Here is an 18,057-nt window from a genome sequence, read left to right on the forward strand (position 1 = left end):
CAGATCTACCTCGCGTGACGAGTGCGCGAGACGCGTCTTCGCATCTGAACTAGCGCGATTAATAGAGTAATTAGCTTCATTAGAAATTAATTAATTATTGTTATTTCTTTACTTAGCATTATTAGTAATTAATCGATATAATTAATCATTTCCAAGCGGTGTCGTTGTTTGGTCCTGCCAGACCGCCCGCGCCGTCATGTTATCGTCATTTTCGTGTAACGCTTCAGCGATATCGTGTTGATTTCACACTCCCATGCAGCGACGGCGGTATATTTGTACCAATAAAAATTACATCCCAGATATTTCTTAAAAAATAAATAATATATATTCAAATTTAATTCATTAGAAGTGAGTGTAACTTATTAATTGATTAGTTTTTCTGTGGTAAATTTTGTCCACCGAAATTTAAATTCTAAAGTTAACGCTCGTTCTGGTATTTACGGCTATTTTTTTAATATAAAACATAGTGTGAGGTACTTAGAAATAAGATGGGTATACGTGAGATGCTCATATCATCGTAGTAATGGTGTTAATACGGTCAAACTCATCAAGCGCCGGTAGAAGCACTCCCTCTCAAAAAGAATAAAGAGAAAAAAAAAAACGCGCGCCGTAGGAGCACCGAGCACGCGCGTCTCGCCACGCTTCGCTCAATCGCTTCGCTTTGCGCCGATATATACACCAAGCACCGGCAATCCACCGCGCAGCCACCATGCCGGCCTCCGACCCCGCCCCCGCCGCCGCCGCCGCCGCCTACGACCGCACCGCCGAGCTCCGCGCGCTCGACGCCACCCTCTCCGGCGTCCGCGGCCTCGTCGCGTCGGGCGCCACCCACCTCCCCCGCATCTTCCACAACGTCGTCCATGGTGATCAAGAACCACCGGAGGCGACGGCGCCATCGTCCGCGGCCACGACCACGACGACCGTCCCGGTGATCGACATCAGCGGGAGCCGCGCGGCCGTGGTCGACGCCGTCCGGCGGGCGGCGGCGGAGTGGGGGTTCTTCCAGGTGACGGGGCACGGGGTTCCCCTCGCCGCGATGGACGCCGCGGCGGGCGCGGCGCGCGCGTTCCACGAGTCCGGCGGCGGCGAGGGCAGCGACAAGGCGCGGCTCTACTCGCGCGAGCCCGGGAGAGCCGTCAAGTACCACTGCAACTTCGACCTGTACCAGTCGCCGGTGGCCAACTGGCGCGACACGCTCTACCTCCGCATGGCGCCCGACCCGCCGCCCGCCGCCGACTTGCCGGAGATCTGCCGGTAATAAGCCGCTTCCTCTCACAGCCTCACTGTATACTTCTTCCCTAGAATACTGTTAGATCTTGCAAGTATCACACTTCAATTAGGATATTGCTGGTAAATCTTTAGAATATGATGGCCTTTGTACGAGTTAATTAAGCTCATTAGTGAAATCTGTAGTGAGATCAGCTTGATTAGATCCAAGATCTGAGTCATTTGCTGACTAATTTAACAATCCCAGTTAAGCTTATTGTTGTTATTGGGAAGAACAACTAGTACAGCCTTTTTGTTGTTGTTGTTGCTGTGCTTTTTTGTGTGAAAGGATCATGCATCTTGAATCTGGAAATTTTCGAATAGTATCCGAAATGACAAATTAAGCTGCGTAGTAGTAGGGCAGAGAAGGAAAAGATGATTGCTGGGTCACATACTTTCATGTCCGGTGCCCCAAAAATAAGATACAAGAATAGTTTCCAGGATATCAATATAATTAGTAGCCTTTTTTATTCAAACTCACATCACATGGTTATAAAAAAAAAACTAATTGTACAATGAAATTACTCAGAGTGGGACCTCCTTTATATTATCTAAAAAAGTGAGCCCTGTGTTTATCCTGTACTGTCAGTAAAAGGGGCACTGCTTTGACGAAATCAGAGTTTTACCTGTACTTATAGATGCCCCCTTTTTTTTAGCATATAGTGTTTCTAGACTATAAATTGGATTGCTGAGACTTAGTCGTACCATCAGTTCTCTTTTGGTGTTTAAGGGTAACATATGTAGCTTGCATTAATATGCAGGGATGCACTGTTTGAATATGCCAAACAAGTAAAGAATTTGGGGAACACACTGTTCGAGCTGCTCTCGGAGGGCCTTGGGCTCAAACCGAGCTACCTGACAGACATAGAATGCAACCAGGGGCAAATCATACTATGCCACTACTACCCTCCCTGCCCCCAGCCTGAGCTCGCCATCGGGACAAGCCGGCATTCGGACTCCGGCTTCCTCACCATACTTCTCCAGGATGACATTGGGGGCCTCCAGATCCTCCATGAGGACCGATGGGTCGATGTCACGCCAACTCCTGGAGCGTTCATCGTCAATGTTGCCGATCTCCTGCAGGTACCATGCTCAGAGTCAAGACCAACCAAACTTGAATTCAGAAAATAGTCTAGAAACATGTTCTTGATTGTTCGGAGCTTATTCTTTCCATTTGATCATATGTTCAGTTGATCTCCAATGACAATTACAAGAGTGTGGAGCATAGAGTGGTGGCGAAGAACACTGAACCGAGAGTCTCGATTGCCTGTTTCTTCAGCACCCATTTTCATCCGATTTCCACGAGGATGTATGGCCCGATCAAGGAGCTGTTGTCTGATGAGAACCCGCCTTTGTACAGGGAGGCACTCGTCAGAGATTACACCGCGCGTTACTACTCCGTTGGGCTAGATGGCAAGTTCAAGACTACTCTTTCTGAATTCCGGTTATAGATTGGTAAAGAAAGTCTATGATGTACCGGTGTGAATTGTATCATGTACTTGAAATCAGTAAACATAGAGATAGGGACAGTGTGTATGACTACTCCAGAGAGATGATGTACTTGGCATGTATGCTGTAGACAACAGAATGGAAGTATAGTTTCAAACAATTACACAAGGAGCTGTGGATCCACCCTTGTTTGTAAGGAGTACTGCTATCATGCTATGTATTGTTATGCCATTGAATAAAGAGATCTCTTGAATAAAGATACTTACCCATACCTGAGCTCTTACTCAGTTTCATTTTTGTGTCAAGTGCAAAATTGGATAAATCTGTTCCTTGCTCTCAAAACCAAACAAAACCCAGACCTCCACTTTGTTTGACAGTGGTGTCAAAATTACAATCAAACAGGGATGGTGTTGCCTGATTTTGAGATCTGAAGAATGGAGTTTGCATGGTTTTGCAATTGAGGGACGAACTTGGATATGGGACTTATTTCTTATGTCCTACAAAACCACATTCTTCACTGTTGGCAATATCAAAGCATACTAACAACTTACAAAATTAAAATTGGCAATAGCATGTACTCAAATCAACTCAACAAAAAGATCTACATTAAAATAACACCGACTACTAGGTAATACTAAACCTGAATCATAGTTACTGCCCTACTTCTGAAGCTCTAACTAAACAGCAGGGAACATCAGAGAGTAGCAATTTGAAGATTTAACTGTGAATCAGACAAAACATGGCATAAGAATCTAAGAAGTGCTCACAAGATCAAGTACATTGAAGGAGCTCAACACATTCAAGACAACCTCAAACTAAAGATTACATCTGAATTATTAGTACAGTAGTAAAATGTCGAAAGAACTGAAAATTCATCACCAAATCTATCAAGCACCAGAACAGTGACTGACTGACAAACACCAATCCCAACAATTTCCTTCAGGAACTAACACAAACATTCAGGTTTTTGGAAACAAGCACTGATCATCATAACAGTAACAACATTCAGATATTCGGAGTATTCAGATATCACAGGAATCACAACAACTGATAAAATTGCATGATTGTCATTCTACATTTATTTAGACATTGAGAATATTCAGATTCGTAGGAATCACAAGAACTGACAGAAATGGATGACTATCATTCCACATTTATTCAGATATTTACAATATTCAGATATTGTAGGAATCACAAGAACTGACAGAAATGGATGACTATCATTCCACATTTATTCAGATATTTACAATATTCAGATATTGTAGGAATCACAAGAACTGACAAAAATTGGTGCCTGTCATTGCACAAATATTCACATAGCTCCATCAAAAAGTCAGCCAACCCAAAGTACAAACTCTATCCAAAGAACATAATGGAATCTCCAAGAAGCTACTAACACTAAGATTGGTTTCAAGAACCTAAGCAATCGACGTGATCCGTCGTGGCAACTGATCCACCGTCCGATCTCTGATCCACATCCCAGAACCGTCAGATGTCTAATACACGGTGACCCCACCAAGTTTGTTAGCTCCTAGTGTTGCATTAGTTCATTCTTGTGACTCTTGTAGTTTATCATTGTGATTATTTTTTGGTCCAGAGATGTGACTCATGTTACCCCCTGTAACAAACAGAAATTCTGAAGATTTTGGTATAGGGAATGACCATCACATGATTTTTTGGGGTGTCTATCTGTTCTTGATTTGGGCGCGTGAAGTTTCAACTTAGTTAATCTCTGTTCTGGTAGCTTTCTTGGTGCAGCCTCGCATATGTTCTTGGTTAGATTTCTTCGAGTTTCTGTTCAATTTATTCTGTCTGAATCAGTCGGACCAACATGGCCCGACCTACATCGGGCTGGGTCGGGCCCACCCACGGGCTGCACCAATGGCCCAGGCATGGCCCAATAAGACTCGGGCCGTGCCAAACCGCCCTGAAGGCACGAAAGCCCACCGTGCTCCTCCTTGGAATAAGTCTATTTTGCCTCCTTCATTTCTTTGGGTCGTGTCCTATATGGCTGGAATAAGTCTATTTTATGTGCCTCATCTCTTTGGTCCATGCCTTATATGGCTGAAATAAGTTTATTTTGCCTCCTTGGTCATTGGACTGTGCTAGGTCGGGCTAGCCCACCATGTCGAGGCAGAGGCCCAAGCATGGCCCAACACCAATCGGGCTGGGCCAGCATGGCCCGACAGCAGTCGAGCCATGCCATGCTTGGGCCGGACCAAAACGCCGTGTTGTGGGCCAGGCCGTTGGGCCCCGAGCCTTTTGGCCAACAACCCAACTACTCTCGCTCACACGATACAGCCGTGGATGCCATAAGCAGGAGCACATTGCTAATGCATGCAACCACACACATGAATCCAAAGCTAACTAACTCTGCATGCATGCGTACTACCTGGACCGCTTCTTGCTCCAAACGTGCATATCCTAATACTTGGCTAACAGTGGCGGATCTATGAAGAAATAACAGGATGGTCTGAAGAAGCTAGACAAAGCTACATCCCCCATCCCATCTACTTATAGCACAAAAAATTAGAGGGGGCTTCATGGGGGCACCCATGGTCCTTACGCCAGTAGTGGAGGATTGAGACCCCGCGCCCCCCATGATAGATCCTCCCCTGTTGGCTAATCACCATGCATGGCTGCTAATCACCTACATGCATGGCTAATCAAGTCCACCTACACATGTATGAGTAGACACTCAACTCCTAGCTGTTGATCTGCCCACTCCGCACTACACATGCTTCTGCTAATCAAATTGCTATGCCATGATCCTACACATTTCCGATTATCAATAGACGGATTTGGAAGGTGAAAGTGCCCCTAAAAGTTAAAATCTTCATTTGGTAGTTGCGTCGAGGCGTAATTCTCACCAAGGACAACCATGCTAAGAGAAATTGTAAAGGTAGCAAGACATGTTGTTTTTGTCACAAGGATGAAACCATCCAACATTTGTTCTTTCAGTGTCGCTTATCTCGCTTGGTGTGGTCTGTAGTTCATTTGGCTTCTAATTTAAAACCTCCTCGCAATGTTTGTCATATGTTTGGGAGTTGGCTATCTTGTGTCCCCAAAGACATGAGGAATCTGCTTTTTATGGGTGCAACAACTCTGTGTTGGTCTATTTGGCTAAGCAGGAATGGAGTAATTTTTAATAACAAGATGGTGTTGGTGTCTTCTCCTTTGCAGGTTATCACTTTAGTTACTCGGTGGCTCCGTACCTGGGCTATCCTCCACCAACCGGGACTATGGGATACTATTGCGGTGGTATCACGACAGTTGGACCAGGTGGCGCAAGAGTTTTTTACCCAGGAGCATGGGTAGCTGTCTAGTCTATGGATTGATAGCCACTAAGATATATGTTTCTATCAAACTTTTGTACTTGGGAAATGTTCTGGCTGTTTCTTTCTTCTTTTTTGGCTGTGTGCATTTTATGCAGAGGCCGTGGGTGACTCAGTTTGATTGTATCATCTTGATGTAATTAACTGAGTCTAAATAAAGCTTCCATTATCTAAAATGATGCTACACATACTACACTTCTGCCTTGTCCCAAAATGCAAATACAAAAAATAACTAAAAATGTAAACAACAAGATTAATTTCCAACACTGCCCAGTTCTTGTGATTTATATTGTAAGTTTTTAGGTTGCAGCAACCTTGTTGTCATTACTACTTTTTTATGATGGTTAGTGCTTTGTCTCCAATTTGTTTGGCCTCTGATGGACTAAAAACCTTAACAATTTCAAGCAGAAGTTGACGGTTGATTTCATTGTGTTCATGAAGGTATTGTATGTTATAATGGGCTGGTATGACGTGTTCATGAAAGTTTTGGATATTTAATCAGGCAATTTGAGCTGAAACAACATATTATCTTGCTCTTGGACAAGTACACGCTAGCTGCGGTGTTCCTGAAACTCTCAAAGAGTGAAGCTGAAATCTGAAACCCTCACAGAGATCTCTCAATATGTTGTAACATTCAAATATTTTTACCAGCTCAGATTACAGTTCATGTTGTTCTTGATAGTTCATACTATGAAAACATCTGACAACGTTTCAAGGATTGAGATTCTGAATATTTGGTACATTATATTACTTCTTCTGAAAACAACTGACAATGCTTTACTCCTTTTATAGTTTTCTTCAGAATGCCTTGTGTGCTTTAGCGTTTAATTATTACGACAATAGTTTCTGAACTGCCTAAATTTTGTGTAGCAAAAACTGAAATTAGGATAATGCAACTCACATACCCCTTGTTAACTAGTCCATGGATTTGTGGATTTTAAAATGAAAATCACACACAAAAATTGCCTACTGAAACTGATTTTATATAGCAAACACCAAACAGAGAGCTTAGACAAGGCGATCTTATTAACCGCATACTTTGATCTAATTTTCTTCCACTAATGATCCTATTTAGAATCGATCATCGCTAACCATACAACCGATGATCCATTCATGGCTTCAAGAGAACGGCGAGCGGGCTTCGAACGGAATGCTTGCCGGAGACCCACCGCAAGCTGCCCTCCGCCGCGCCATTGACGGCGGCGTTGCGGCCTCTCGTGAACTTGACGGTGAACTCCCTCCTCTGGAGCGCGGCGCCGCCGAACTCCAGCCTGTTCGGCACCACCTCGACGGCGACGCCCGGCGGCGCGACGACCTCCGCTCTGTACACCTCGAGCGGCTGCTTCCCGATGTTGGTCGCCGTGCGCCTCGCCGTGGCCACCGGCGCCGCCGCGGTGAGCGTCACCAAGAAGGACGGGTAGTTGAGGTCCTTGCCTTGGATCTTCTTGGACTTGGCGCAAGTGACGTTCTTCAGCGGCTGCGCGATCATGTCGTTGACGAAGCTGTCGTTGTAGCCGAGGCCGCAGATGTAGGGGACCAAGTCGTCGGCGGTGAGGTCGTAGACGAACCCCGGGTCCAGCGCCTTGGTCGGGTTCACCAGCCCGGCGCCCATGGCGAAGTAGCTCGCCGGCGCGCCCGTCGACAGGTCGATCACCGGCGTGCCGTCACGGTGCGTCACGTCGGCCGTCGTCATCATCGCCGACTTGATCACGGCCGGTGACCACTCCGGGTGAGCCTTCTTTATCACGGCCGCGATCCCGGCGAGGTGCGGCGCTGACATGGACGTGCCGCTCTTCGCGCTGAAGGTGCGGGTGGGCGCCGCGGTGGCGTTCGCGCCGGGGCTCTTGTCCGGGACGGCCGCGACGATGTTCGTGCCGGGGCCGGTGATGTCCGGCTTGAGCACGCCGATGTTGGGCAGGTCGCATGGCCCTCTCGAGGAGTACTCGGCGATGGCCGGCAGCGCGGACGCGTTCAGCACAACGCCGGCGAAGCGGAGGCTCGCCATGGGGTTCGCCGTGGAGTTGATGTACGCCTTGATCGTCTCGCCGTCGGGGTAGCTGACGCGCGACAGGGGCATGAAGTTGGCGCCGAGTGGTGTTGTCGCGAGGAACTGCATCTGGGTGGAGATGGCGATCATGCCCACGCCGCCGGCGTCGGCGACCATCTTCTCGAGCATGGCTGCACTTTCGACGCGATTGCAGAGCACGATCTTGTCCCGGACGTCGACCGCCTTCAGCGCGCCGTCGGCGAACCTGCCGCCGACGTAGACGATCGGCTTGTTCTGGACGCGTTTGTACCTCCTGGAAGCCTCGCCGTTGATCACCAGCCCGTTGCCGAGCTGGACCTTGGAGATTACGCGCCGTCCCATGGTGCTCGCGCCGACGGTGAGCTGCCACGGCGCGCAGTTGGTGACTGTCTCGGCGGTCGGGCCGGCGTTCCCGGCGCTGGTGCTGAAGAAGACGCCCGCCATGACGGCGGAGAAGCTCCCGACGGCGATGAGGTCGTCGTAGAAGGGCTTCTGCTTGTTGTCGGAGGCGGAGATGGAGAGCACGTCGACGCCGTCGAGGAAGGCGCCCCTCTCCGTGGCGGTGAGCATCTCCGTGGCGGAGCACATGTCGGCGAGGCACACCTCGTACATCGCCAGGTGCGCGCGGGGCGCCATGCCGGAGGCCGTCCCGAGGTTGGACCCCTCCACCATGACGTCCCTGACGAAGGCGCCCACGGCGGTGCCCGACGTGTGCGTGCCGTGGTCCTCCAGCGTCTTGGCCCGCCCGCCGATGAGCTTGTTGTTGCACGGCGCGCCGCCGAAGTCGCACTTGCCGCGCCACTTGGCCGGCGGCGGCCGCATCCCCTCGTCCCCGAACGAGACGTGGCGCGGGTCGACGCCGTTGTCGAGGACGCCGACGATGACGCCGTCGCCCATGTTCCCGGCCACGCTCCACGCCCCGGTCCGCGGGGTGCTCATGCCGAGCAGCCGCGGCGTGTCCGTGGTGGTGAGGGTGTACGTGGAATCCGGGACGGCGTCGACGCACCACTGCAGCCTCGCCATGGCCGCCGCCTCGCGCGGCCTGAGCCGGGCGGTGAACCCGCTGACGACGTGCTGGTAGGAGTAGACCAGCCTCTCCCCGCCGATCACCGGCGCGCCCCTGTTGCCGCCGGCGCCGGCACCGTAGAGGATCGCGTCGGTTGTGCTGTTGAGCACGGAGGCGAGCAGCGAGGCGTGCCACGCGCGCAGCGGCTCGCCGCCTTCCTTGGGGCCATTCATCCGGCAGACGACCACCAGGTACGTCCTGAGGGTGTCGTCATCGTCCGTGGCGGCGGCGGTGAGATCGAGGGCGGAGAGGATGGTGGGGAGGAGGAGGAGAAGAGGTCGGATCGGGGAGCGCATGGTGGCGGTGAAGGGGGAGAAGTGGTACGTGGTGGTGTGTAGACAGTGTAGTGTTAGTTTTAATGGCGCGCTTAAGAGGCCATGAGCGTTTGAAGCTGACCAACATGGCAGAGGGAGTGAGGGACCTGTCTATATTTAGGGAAAAAAAATTTGGTGGAGACCGGGTGTAATCGGCCTCATCTGCAGCTGAGCAGCTCCGCACTGGATGATTGCCACGTGGACTACCTAAGAATCGAATGGATCACGTGGCTCGGCCCCAGGCGCTGTGCGAAGAGGATGCAGATGGCTTGGCTAGTTGGCTCCAGGCGCAGACGCTTTCAGCCTCGCCGACCGCTCGATTCAACGCAGACCGCGTCTCCTCGCCTGGCGAGCCGCAGCGCCAGGCGATCGATCCCACGGCGCGTTTGGATGCTGGCTGCGACGGTACCCGTCTTCCAATTCCTGGAGGCCGCCACGGAGAAAACGCAACACTTGATCGATTACGGCTTCGACGATGACCCTGCTGCCTCCAGTTCTCCTATGACACTTTTAATTTGCGTGTTTTCTTCTCATGCCATGGACAAGCAGCCGGCGACAGCACCTGACTCTCTAGAAGCCGATCGCCAAAAAAAAAAGAACACCAGTACAAAGAGCACATCAAAAGTGATGTCAGTGGTGGAGCTCAACACATTGGCCATGGTGCTCCCATATGTCAGTCTCAGGACGTCCGCGGTGCTGGAGGAGGAGGAAGAGGACGACCCCACGAAGACGCAGGTCGCTGCGCACCAGGCAAAGGAGACGCGATGTGCGTAAAATCGAGCCGACGGAGAGCCTGAAAGACACGGGTGCTCGTGGAGCCAAGCCGCTTGTGTCCTCGTCGCGCAGTGCCGGGAGCAGGGCCGAGCTAACCGTTCAATCCTAGGTCATCCACGTGGCATCCATCCGGAGCAGGGCTGTAGATGAGATCGGTTACACCCGGTCTCCACCAAATTTTTTCCATATTTAGGGACAGTCACAATGAAAGCTGCATAGGTTTGGTAAAATTAGGGCATGTTCTTGATGACATTTTCAACCATATTATTATTTGGTAAAATTAATAATTACTCTCTCCGTTTTATATTATAAGATTTTCTAGCATTGCCCACATTCACATAGATATTAATGAATCTACACACATATATATGTATGTATGTATATATGTATGTATGTATGTATGTATGTATGTGGGTAATGCTAGAAAGTCTTGTAATATGAAACAGAGGTAGTATGTGGCTATGTTTAGTTTGTTACTAAATATTGGTAATGTGTATTGAATTTTGGTAACATTATTAAACCAGTTCTACCAAAATTTTGACAATGTTATTAATTTGCCAAAACTTTGGCATTGCCAAATTTTTTGATAAGGTTTATTTTGGCACCAATCTAAATAGGCCCTTAGAATGGACCCAGATGGAAGGACCGCGCACGCTTCCTAATTGACACATGTCCGATCGACGGATAGAGCATTCATTCATCTCCTAGTTTTGGTCTTTTTAAAAACTTATTTTTCAAATAAATCTTTGTAAAACTTATTTTAGAAATGAACCCTTTCCTCGGCATCAATGACGTTGACACTGACCACCTTACCATTCCCCTCATAGCCAACATGTAGAGAGGTCATCACCAAACATACCTGCGACAAGGACCTATTTGTACAATAGTTTTCTTTATTTAAAAGGGCTACAAAGTGTAAATATTTTTTATTACAAATAGGTCCTCAGCCTACTATCTTACAAATAAAAAATTACATTTTAACCTTTTAGAATTTTTTTTACAAATACATCCAACTAAAAGGGGATGCTATACAACAGAATCCCGTTCGGACGAAATGATACCTGTTAGGTATCAAGTCCAAATACCTCTAAGCTGTATCATGTCCTGATACCTAACCGGTATCAGGTGATACCAATCATGTACTCCGTATCAGGCGATTCCTACCAGGTATCGAGTGATACTTGAGAGACCTATAGGTATTGACTGATACCTGTTGGTAGCATATGATATCCGTTGATATCTGTAACATACCCGAATTCTAGGATTAAGGAATTTCAATCAAAACTAGTTGAAAGCAAAGTTCTTCAATTTTGTGAACCAAAAATTTCCATTTTTAAACCTAGGTGAAATTGATTTAACTCTTGCATGAATAAAATTGGAGGGAAAATTAAAACTTTTTCATTTATAACCTAGGACAAAAATGTAAACTTATGTGTAAGCATACATACTCACATAAAACATGTTTTGACTTGAGTCCTTCATGTGCATTTGGATTTTCGATTTGCATTTCATAATAGGTCTCATCAATATTAACTAAGATCTAGATAAACAACTAAACCATTAGGGCCTAGTGCTAGCTAGAGGAAGTTAAAATAGAAACCGTACACCTTAAAATATATCAACATGGCTAATGTCAAGCCTCACTAAACTAATTTGGCTATTCATCTGAAAGCATGTCATGAATATGGAAGTTAGTAAATAAATTAACTTATATAGAAAATATTCTATCTTAATTACCTTTATGAGCATCCTCTTAATTTAATGCTAAAGTAAACTTATGGATAAATAGGTAAGAAGCTTATGACATGTGTAAGGTAAACTGTAATTCTAACATATCAACATCACCTTAGGTCCAAATATAACTTCTATAAATGTTTACATACATTTGCATACAAGAGATAAGTCTTGCTAATTATCTAAAATAATTTGTGCAAGATAAAATCATGGAAAAATTCATGTAGGTTCTACTCAACAAATACATCTCACTGTAATTTTGGTACAATTTAATAACTAAATTTGATACCTCGAATAAATCAGTCAAACCAGTCAAATATTAGATTAATTATAATTCTCAATTGGCTAAAACCACACCTTGTCTAAAAGTACATTTAACTGCGTGGAAGTGTATAAGGAAAATAATTTATTCAAATACTAGGTTAATTATTATGAATAAATATATTTTTTTTTCAGAATTTATCTTCTCTGTTTAGGTCTCCTAAAAATTCAAACTAGTATCCAAAGGGCCCAATTTCTTCTAATTTCTATGAGTAATTTATCCATAATTTTTAAGTGCAACCAAAGAAAATGGAAACTAGGTACATTTATATAACTCCAGTAAAATCCACATGAGCTTTTCTGCACTACAAATTAATATATGAATTAACAAAGATGGAGAAGAGAAATAATCCTGAAAATTCGTCCAAAACCGTGTTCACCCAGAATCTTACCCACACCTCTCCCTTCCACCTAGAGCACTTCGTCATGGACCCACTTGGCAGTGACCTGGGCTTGCCCTCTTCTCTGTCCCTCACCCTCAGCTGACCAAGAACACAGAGGGAGAGATCGAGCGTGTCGACGCGTGGTGACGACGTGTCGACGCCTTCAAGTCAAGCCTCCATCTCCTCCAGACCGAGTCGCCCAACTCCACACATCACTCTGAGGCTGAAGGAACCGAGGGAGTAGGTCCTCTGCCTCTCCGCTGCTCTCATCTTCATCACCGGCCGCGGGAGAGACGACCATCGCAATTGCCGATTGAGTCAAGGTCACCTCCATCTTTTTCGTGTTCCCATCTTTCCACACAACGCCGAGCATTTTCTCTGTTGACCACCATTCGTTTTGTGCATCACAGCCACCGGAACGCAAGCCACGCCGACGATGCCCTGGAGCACGCACCGGAGCGCCGCCGCTTCGGCATCATCGTCGTCTGGCCATCCTCGTTCATCTCGAGCCAAGCCGCTGTGCCGCAAAGATTGCCTAGGCTTCCTCCTCAAGACACCTCAAGAATCACCACCAGAGACACTAGGAACACGGAGAACACATCCTTTTCTTCCTCGTCGCCGATCTGAACCCGTCGCCATCGCCATTGTCAATTCCTTCCACTCCGGTGAGCTATAGTCCGATTCTTTGTGTACACGCCATCTTTGGGACCTCACGAACCTCTTGGACACACATGCATGGCAGGTCCTTGAGCCATTCGAGCCGACGTCGTTCAACCCCGGAGAAACGCCGCCACTAGAATGATCCGCAAGCCGTCGCAGCCGCCAAGACCTTAACGACCTCGTCTGAGCCCTCGGTGAGCACCCTGGAAACTAGGAGACCACATGCATGCACACTAATTGCTAGGATCTGGACTCTACACCCACATGCACTAGCAACCCAAGAACCACCGCCGCTCGCGCTGCCGTAGCCGTTGATTCCGGTGAACATTGCTCACAAGAAGACCACCATTAGCTTCGCCCAAAACTCCTCTACATCTTCTGTTTAGGTTTCATGCCGAGATTTTCTACCATTCACCGCCGGCGAGCTCGAGAACGAGCTCGGCCATGGCAAGCTCTGTATCAGCTCAAACCAAGGACCTCACTTGAGAAGAATCAAAACTCTGGGTGCTATTTTGTAAAACCTACCTCACACACAGAACAATCACAGGACTGCGGGTTGATTGCCTAAAGCCCTAGGGATCTTTTTGCATATTGGCCAGAGGCTGACCAGTGGACCCATCCCTTTTAAAAATTGGAAAATATAAAGAAAATCATCTAAGCATTATAATTTCAACAGGAAAACATCCAAAGTTGTAAAATCCATATAAAATCAAATATAGCTCATTTTGAAGTGATTCCAGTTGCTGTAGAGTCACAAAGTTATGACCTTTATTCCAGGAATATAAAACTTGACACTCACTGTACAAACTTTGTCTCTAAAATTTATCTAAGTTAGGTCATACGTAAAGCATATACAAACTTATAAAATGCATAGAAAATTCAATTTAACTTATTTTGAAACAAACTCAAATTATACAGATTCATCATCATGCACTCTCTGATTAGGTAAAATAAAAGTAATTACTTACTTTGTACCAAATGCCTCTAAAACTGTTATCTTTAAAATAACTAGTTTTACATAGACTGAACTTTAGAAGTTTATATAAAATTCATCTTAGATCCTTTTTGAGTAAACCCAAGTTCTGAAGAATCACCAAAGCATATACTTCCAAGTTATAAAATAAAATTATATACCTACTTTGTAATAAAAGCCTCTAAATATTCGTGTAAGGAATAACCAACATAGAGCAGCCTTTAATTTGTAAAATTTTTAGAAAATTCATTTTTAGTCCAAATGAAATGAACTAAGTTTCTTTAGAACCAGCAAATAGTGAGTTTCATCATAGTAAAAATAAAATATGACACCTTTTGTACAAATTATAGCTCTAATCTTTAAATAGATAACCTAGGAGTTAATCACCAAGTGATGGTTAAGCAAAATATATGTATAGAGGTATTTAAAATGCACATTAGCTATGAATAAACCAAAATAAAACTTGTTAGATCAGAGAGGTCATAGTTGCAGCATTAATTCCTAAATACTTAGCAAACTTAACTCGTGTAACAATTTCTAGGTTGGTATAAGTAACTAATATAGACCATCCCTATTTATAAATATGTAGTAAAACAATATAAACTCTAAAATTATGAACTAAGATTAGATTAGATAACTAAAATACTCATTTTATACATCACTAGCAAGTTAGAGCAAGTTCTGGACCTAAATCTCCCAAGCCATGTACACATAGAGACTATATTCCTAGAACACGTTAAAACATGTAAAATACATAAAGAATTCATATTAACTCTAAAGATTATGAAACCAAATGTGTTAGTTTTAGAAAAACACATATCTTCACCCCAACAAATATGAACTTAATAAGAATCACCTTACGACAGCACTTCATAATAGTACCTAAGTAAATCCTACACTATACCGACGAAACTTCTAAAATTCATTACTCTCAAATGAAATGAGATAAAATAGAAATTCTTTCACATAAATTCATTTTAGACCAGTACCTATCCACTGTGCACAAATCATGCATTTTAGAGCATTTTGGATTTTTCGCATATCTCAGTGTTTTTAATTGCGTAACGTGTACATTGTATAGATGATTGCTTAAACGGTGAAGAAGTGATTTAGGTGCTGACTTTTTCCAGTTTCAAGGCAAGTCCCACCTCCCTCTCTTTGATCACTTTGAACCTATGTTTTGGAGGTTATTGAAAATGTTTGCAAATCTTGCATGTCGATTGTACAGTAATACATTAAAATCTTGTTAAACTTGTTAGACAAACTCCTATTATTTGCATTATCACCTTAACCCCACATATATCCATCTCCCTCATTCCTAACCTTAGGAATCATATCCTAATACTACTTGGAATATGAGTTACATTGTCACTAGTTCACTATATTGCTTAGCCATGCTTAGAATAGTTTTACTTATCACTTGGGCTCATATTAACATGAAAAATGATTTTATTAAGTTCTGGACAGATATGAATAAATGAAGTATTTGATAAATAAAATGGTGGAAAACATGGATTTTAGGTTTGGGCCTCAAGTGGTGCACATATGGTGATTAGTTGTGTACCGATAGGGGGAGAGTGCGCCCAAACCGACCTAAGGACTTCACTCAATGTCAGTTCATTTCGCATACAGTACAACCACATGTGCTAGTATGGGATAGCTCAAGCTTAGTAAATTATTTAGCCTTACATTCTGGTAGGCCGGTGTGTATGAGTTCGGATAACTCAGAGGAACTTCCTATTTACCCCGACGTGGTAGTTTAGGTGACTAAGTCTGTCCAATACAACAGTATTGTGCCACGTGGGTGGGTTCCCGTTGTGTCCGCCACCACGGCGTTAAGTTCAAGGCGTGGGCCCGCCACTTAACGGTTCTAGGTCATATTTCCAGTATGACTAGGATGGAGGTACACGTATCGTGCTGGTGTAAGGCTAAATCATGAATTTTGGAAAAGCTTTGTTGCGGGTAATAAATCGGGTACTTATGTATCGCGTGCCATGCTCTTGCATGATTATTATTTCGCATCATGTGGGTAAAGTGTACAAACTCTGTAGAGTTAAAACAAATCGATTAGCCGTGCTCGCGGTCATGAGCGGCATGTGGATATGTATTGAGTATAGACTTGTGTTTATTCTTCTAAATGCTGAAATTTACCTTCAAATTGTGATGAGATTTGAGAATGATCTCCTTGCTGCCATGGATGGCAATGAGGTGTACATTTATACATGATTAATGACTACTTTGATGCCCAATATGTCAAGTACTTGCTTGCTGAAATTTATTTGAAAGCAAATCTGATTTGAAAATGTTTTATGCAAATAAAACGAACTTTATGCTAAAAAGAACCATATTATGCCTTCCTTGATTATATGCCTTGCAAGTAGGGTGTTAGGCTTGTCTTGGTGCTTGCCAGTACATTATTTCTAATAATGTACTGACTCTTGCTATTGAATTAATCTTTTGCTTGCAGGTTTTAGTCTTAGTCTTTGAGTGATGCGGGTAATCGACTGCTTCTTCTAGGACTTGAACTTAATGGGGTAAACCCCTAGTCGGTGTGCTTGTGGATTGGGTAGACAAGCTTCCGCTGTTCTATATATTTATTTGGCCGGTCGGCCAATGTAACTAAAGTAGATGTAGTTTATAATCGCTTTCATCTTATTTGTGTTTGCTATGTATAATCATGCTTGAGATGAAAGTGTGAATCTATTGCATATCCTGGGAACTAGATTCACATGAGTATGAGTTAAGAATATTTGAGATGTTGTAGATCTTTAGCCATTTTTGTCAAGTCTCCTGAATGTGTAACACATCTGGTCGCCGCCTTCGAGTGGTTTGACGGGAACATCTCAGGCTGAAGTTGACTGGCAGGTTAAAGGCCCAGCAATGTCTCCAATATTCTTCTCTCGAGGTGTCGGATGTTTCATTATGTTTGTTTGATGACTTGAATTATTCACTTCATCCCTCAAATATAATGGAAGGTCCGGAAAGCCTACGACAATATCACCTGATATTCATCGATACATGCGATGCATCAGATGATTCTCGTGAGGTATCAAGTGATACTTACCAGGTACCACAAAATACTTACGATATCGGGTTCTGATACCTATAGGTACGGTGTCGGATGATTCCTGTGTGGTGTCATGTGATACTTGCGAGGTATCACATGATACTTAGGTTCTAATAGCTGTAGGTATCGAATGATTCCTGTGAACTGTTAGGTGATACTTATGAGGTATCAAACGATACTCCCTATGGGCAACAATGTATTTGACGAGAGGTAGGTCCTCCTCCACTGTCAACGCCCCATGCCAGAGCTCGTCACCAGTGGCCACATCCTTCGCATTGAGCAGGTCCTCCTCTGCTCAGGCACCATGCCGAAGCTCGTCACCGGTGGCCGCATCCTCCGCGAGTAGGTCTTCCACTGTCCACACCCCACGTTGGAGCTCGTCACTGGCGGCCACGTCCTCCTCGCTTCGCGTCTATCCACTTCAATGACAGCTCCATCCTAACCGCCACCACAACCCATGTCCATCGGCTCTGATGCCCAAGCTCACATGTTCTCAGGCGCGGGACCTCTCCTATTGGTTTAACGACGATGACCAAGCCCTGCGCGGCGCGCCGGCGCCGCTACCCTCGGCCAGCATAGGTAGCTGCGCAGCGTGACGGCAAGGCCCATGACCTGCGGTAGCGGACCCACCGCGCCACCATGCCGCAACCTTGTGCGAAATCTGGTTGTCTCTGCGCCGTAACGACCGT

The 18,057-nt window shown here is 45.5% G+C and overlaps 2 protein-coding genes and 1 long non-coding RNA gene across 3 annotated transcripts; 2 read left to right on the top strand and 1 right to left on the bottom strand.

The window, feature by feature from the left end:
* The first annotated feature begins 606 nt into the window (after nt 1–606).
* On the top strand, nt 607–2,972 carry LOC127769635 (1-aminocyclopropane-1-carboxylate oxidase homolog 1-like). Its single transcript, XM_052295237.1, has 3 exons — nt 607–1,254; nt 2,028–2,349; nt 2,457–2,972. Exons 1-3 carry the CDS (start codon nt 710–712, stop codon nt 2,715–2,717), a joined length of 1,128 nt encoding a protein of 375 aa, XP_052151197.1. The 5' UTR covers nt 607–709; the 3' UTR covers nt 2,718–2,972.
* Nucleotides 2,973–6,925: 3,953 nt separating this feature from the next.
* LOC127771551 (subtilisin-like protease 4) lies at nt 6,926–9,513 on the bottom strand. The gene has a single exon (XM_052297476.1). The coding sequence runs from the start codon at nt 9,436–9,438 to the stop codon at nt 7,162–7,164; it is 2,277 nt and encodes a 758-aa protein (XP_052153436.1). The 5' UTR covers nt 9,439–9,513; the 3' UTR covers nt 6,926–7,161.
* A 3,366-nt stretch (nt 9,514–12,879) lies between these two features.
* On the top strand, nt 12,880–15,434 carry LOC127772139 (uncharacterized). The gene is made up of 3 exons (XR_008017289.1): nt 12,880–13,333; nt 13,411–13,522; nt 15,383–15,434. It is a non-coding gene; the product is annotated as an uncharacterized LOC127772139 (long non-coding RNA).
* The last annotated feature ends 2,623 nt before the right edge of the window (nt 15,435–18,057 follow it).

This window comes from Oryza glaberrima, chromosome 4 (genome assembly GCF_000147395.1).
Source record: "Oryza glaberrima chromosome 4, OglaRS2, whole genome shotgun sequence".
NCBI lineage: Eukaryota > Viridiplantae > Streptophyta > Magnoliopsida > Poales > Poaceae > Oryza > Oryza glaberrima.

Excerpts from the sequence above, each read along its gene's own strand:
- LOC127771551 (XM_052297476.1), bottom strand. The coding sequence starts at position 9,438 with ATGCGCTCCCCGATCCGACCTCTTCTCCTCCTCCTCCCCACCATCCTC.
- LOC127769635 (XM_052295237.1), top strand. The coding sequence starts at position 710 with ATGCCGGCCTCCGACCCCGCCCCCGCCGCCGCCGCCGCCGCCTACGAC. Across the intron at positions 1,255-2,027 it reads GACTTGCCGGAGATCTGCCG|GGATGCACTGTTTGAATATG; the intron begins GTAATAAGCCGC and ends ATTAATATGCAG. Across the intron at positions 2,350-2,456 it reads ATGTTGCCGATCTCCTGCAG|TTGATCTCCAATGACAATTA; the intron begins GTACCATGCTCA and ends TCATATGTTCAG.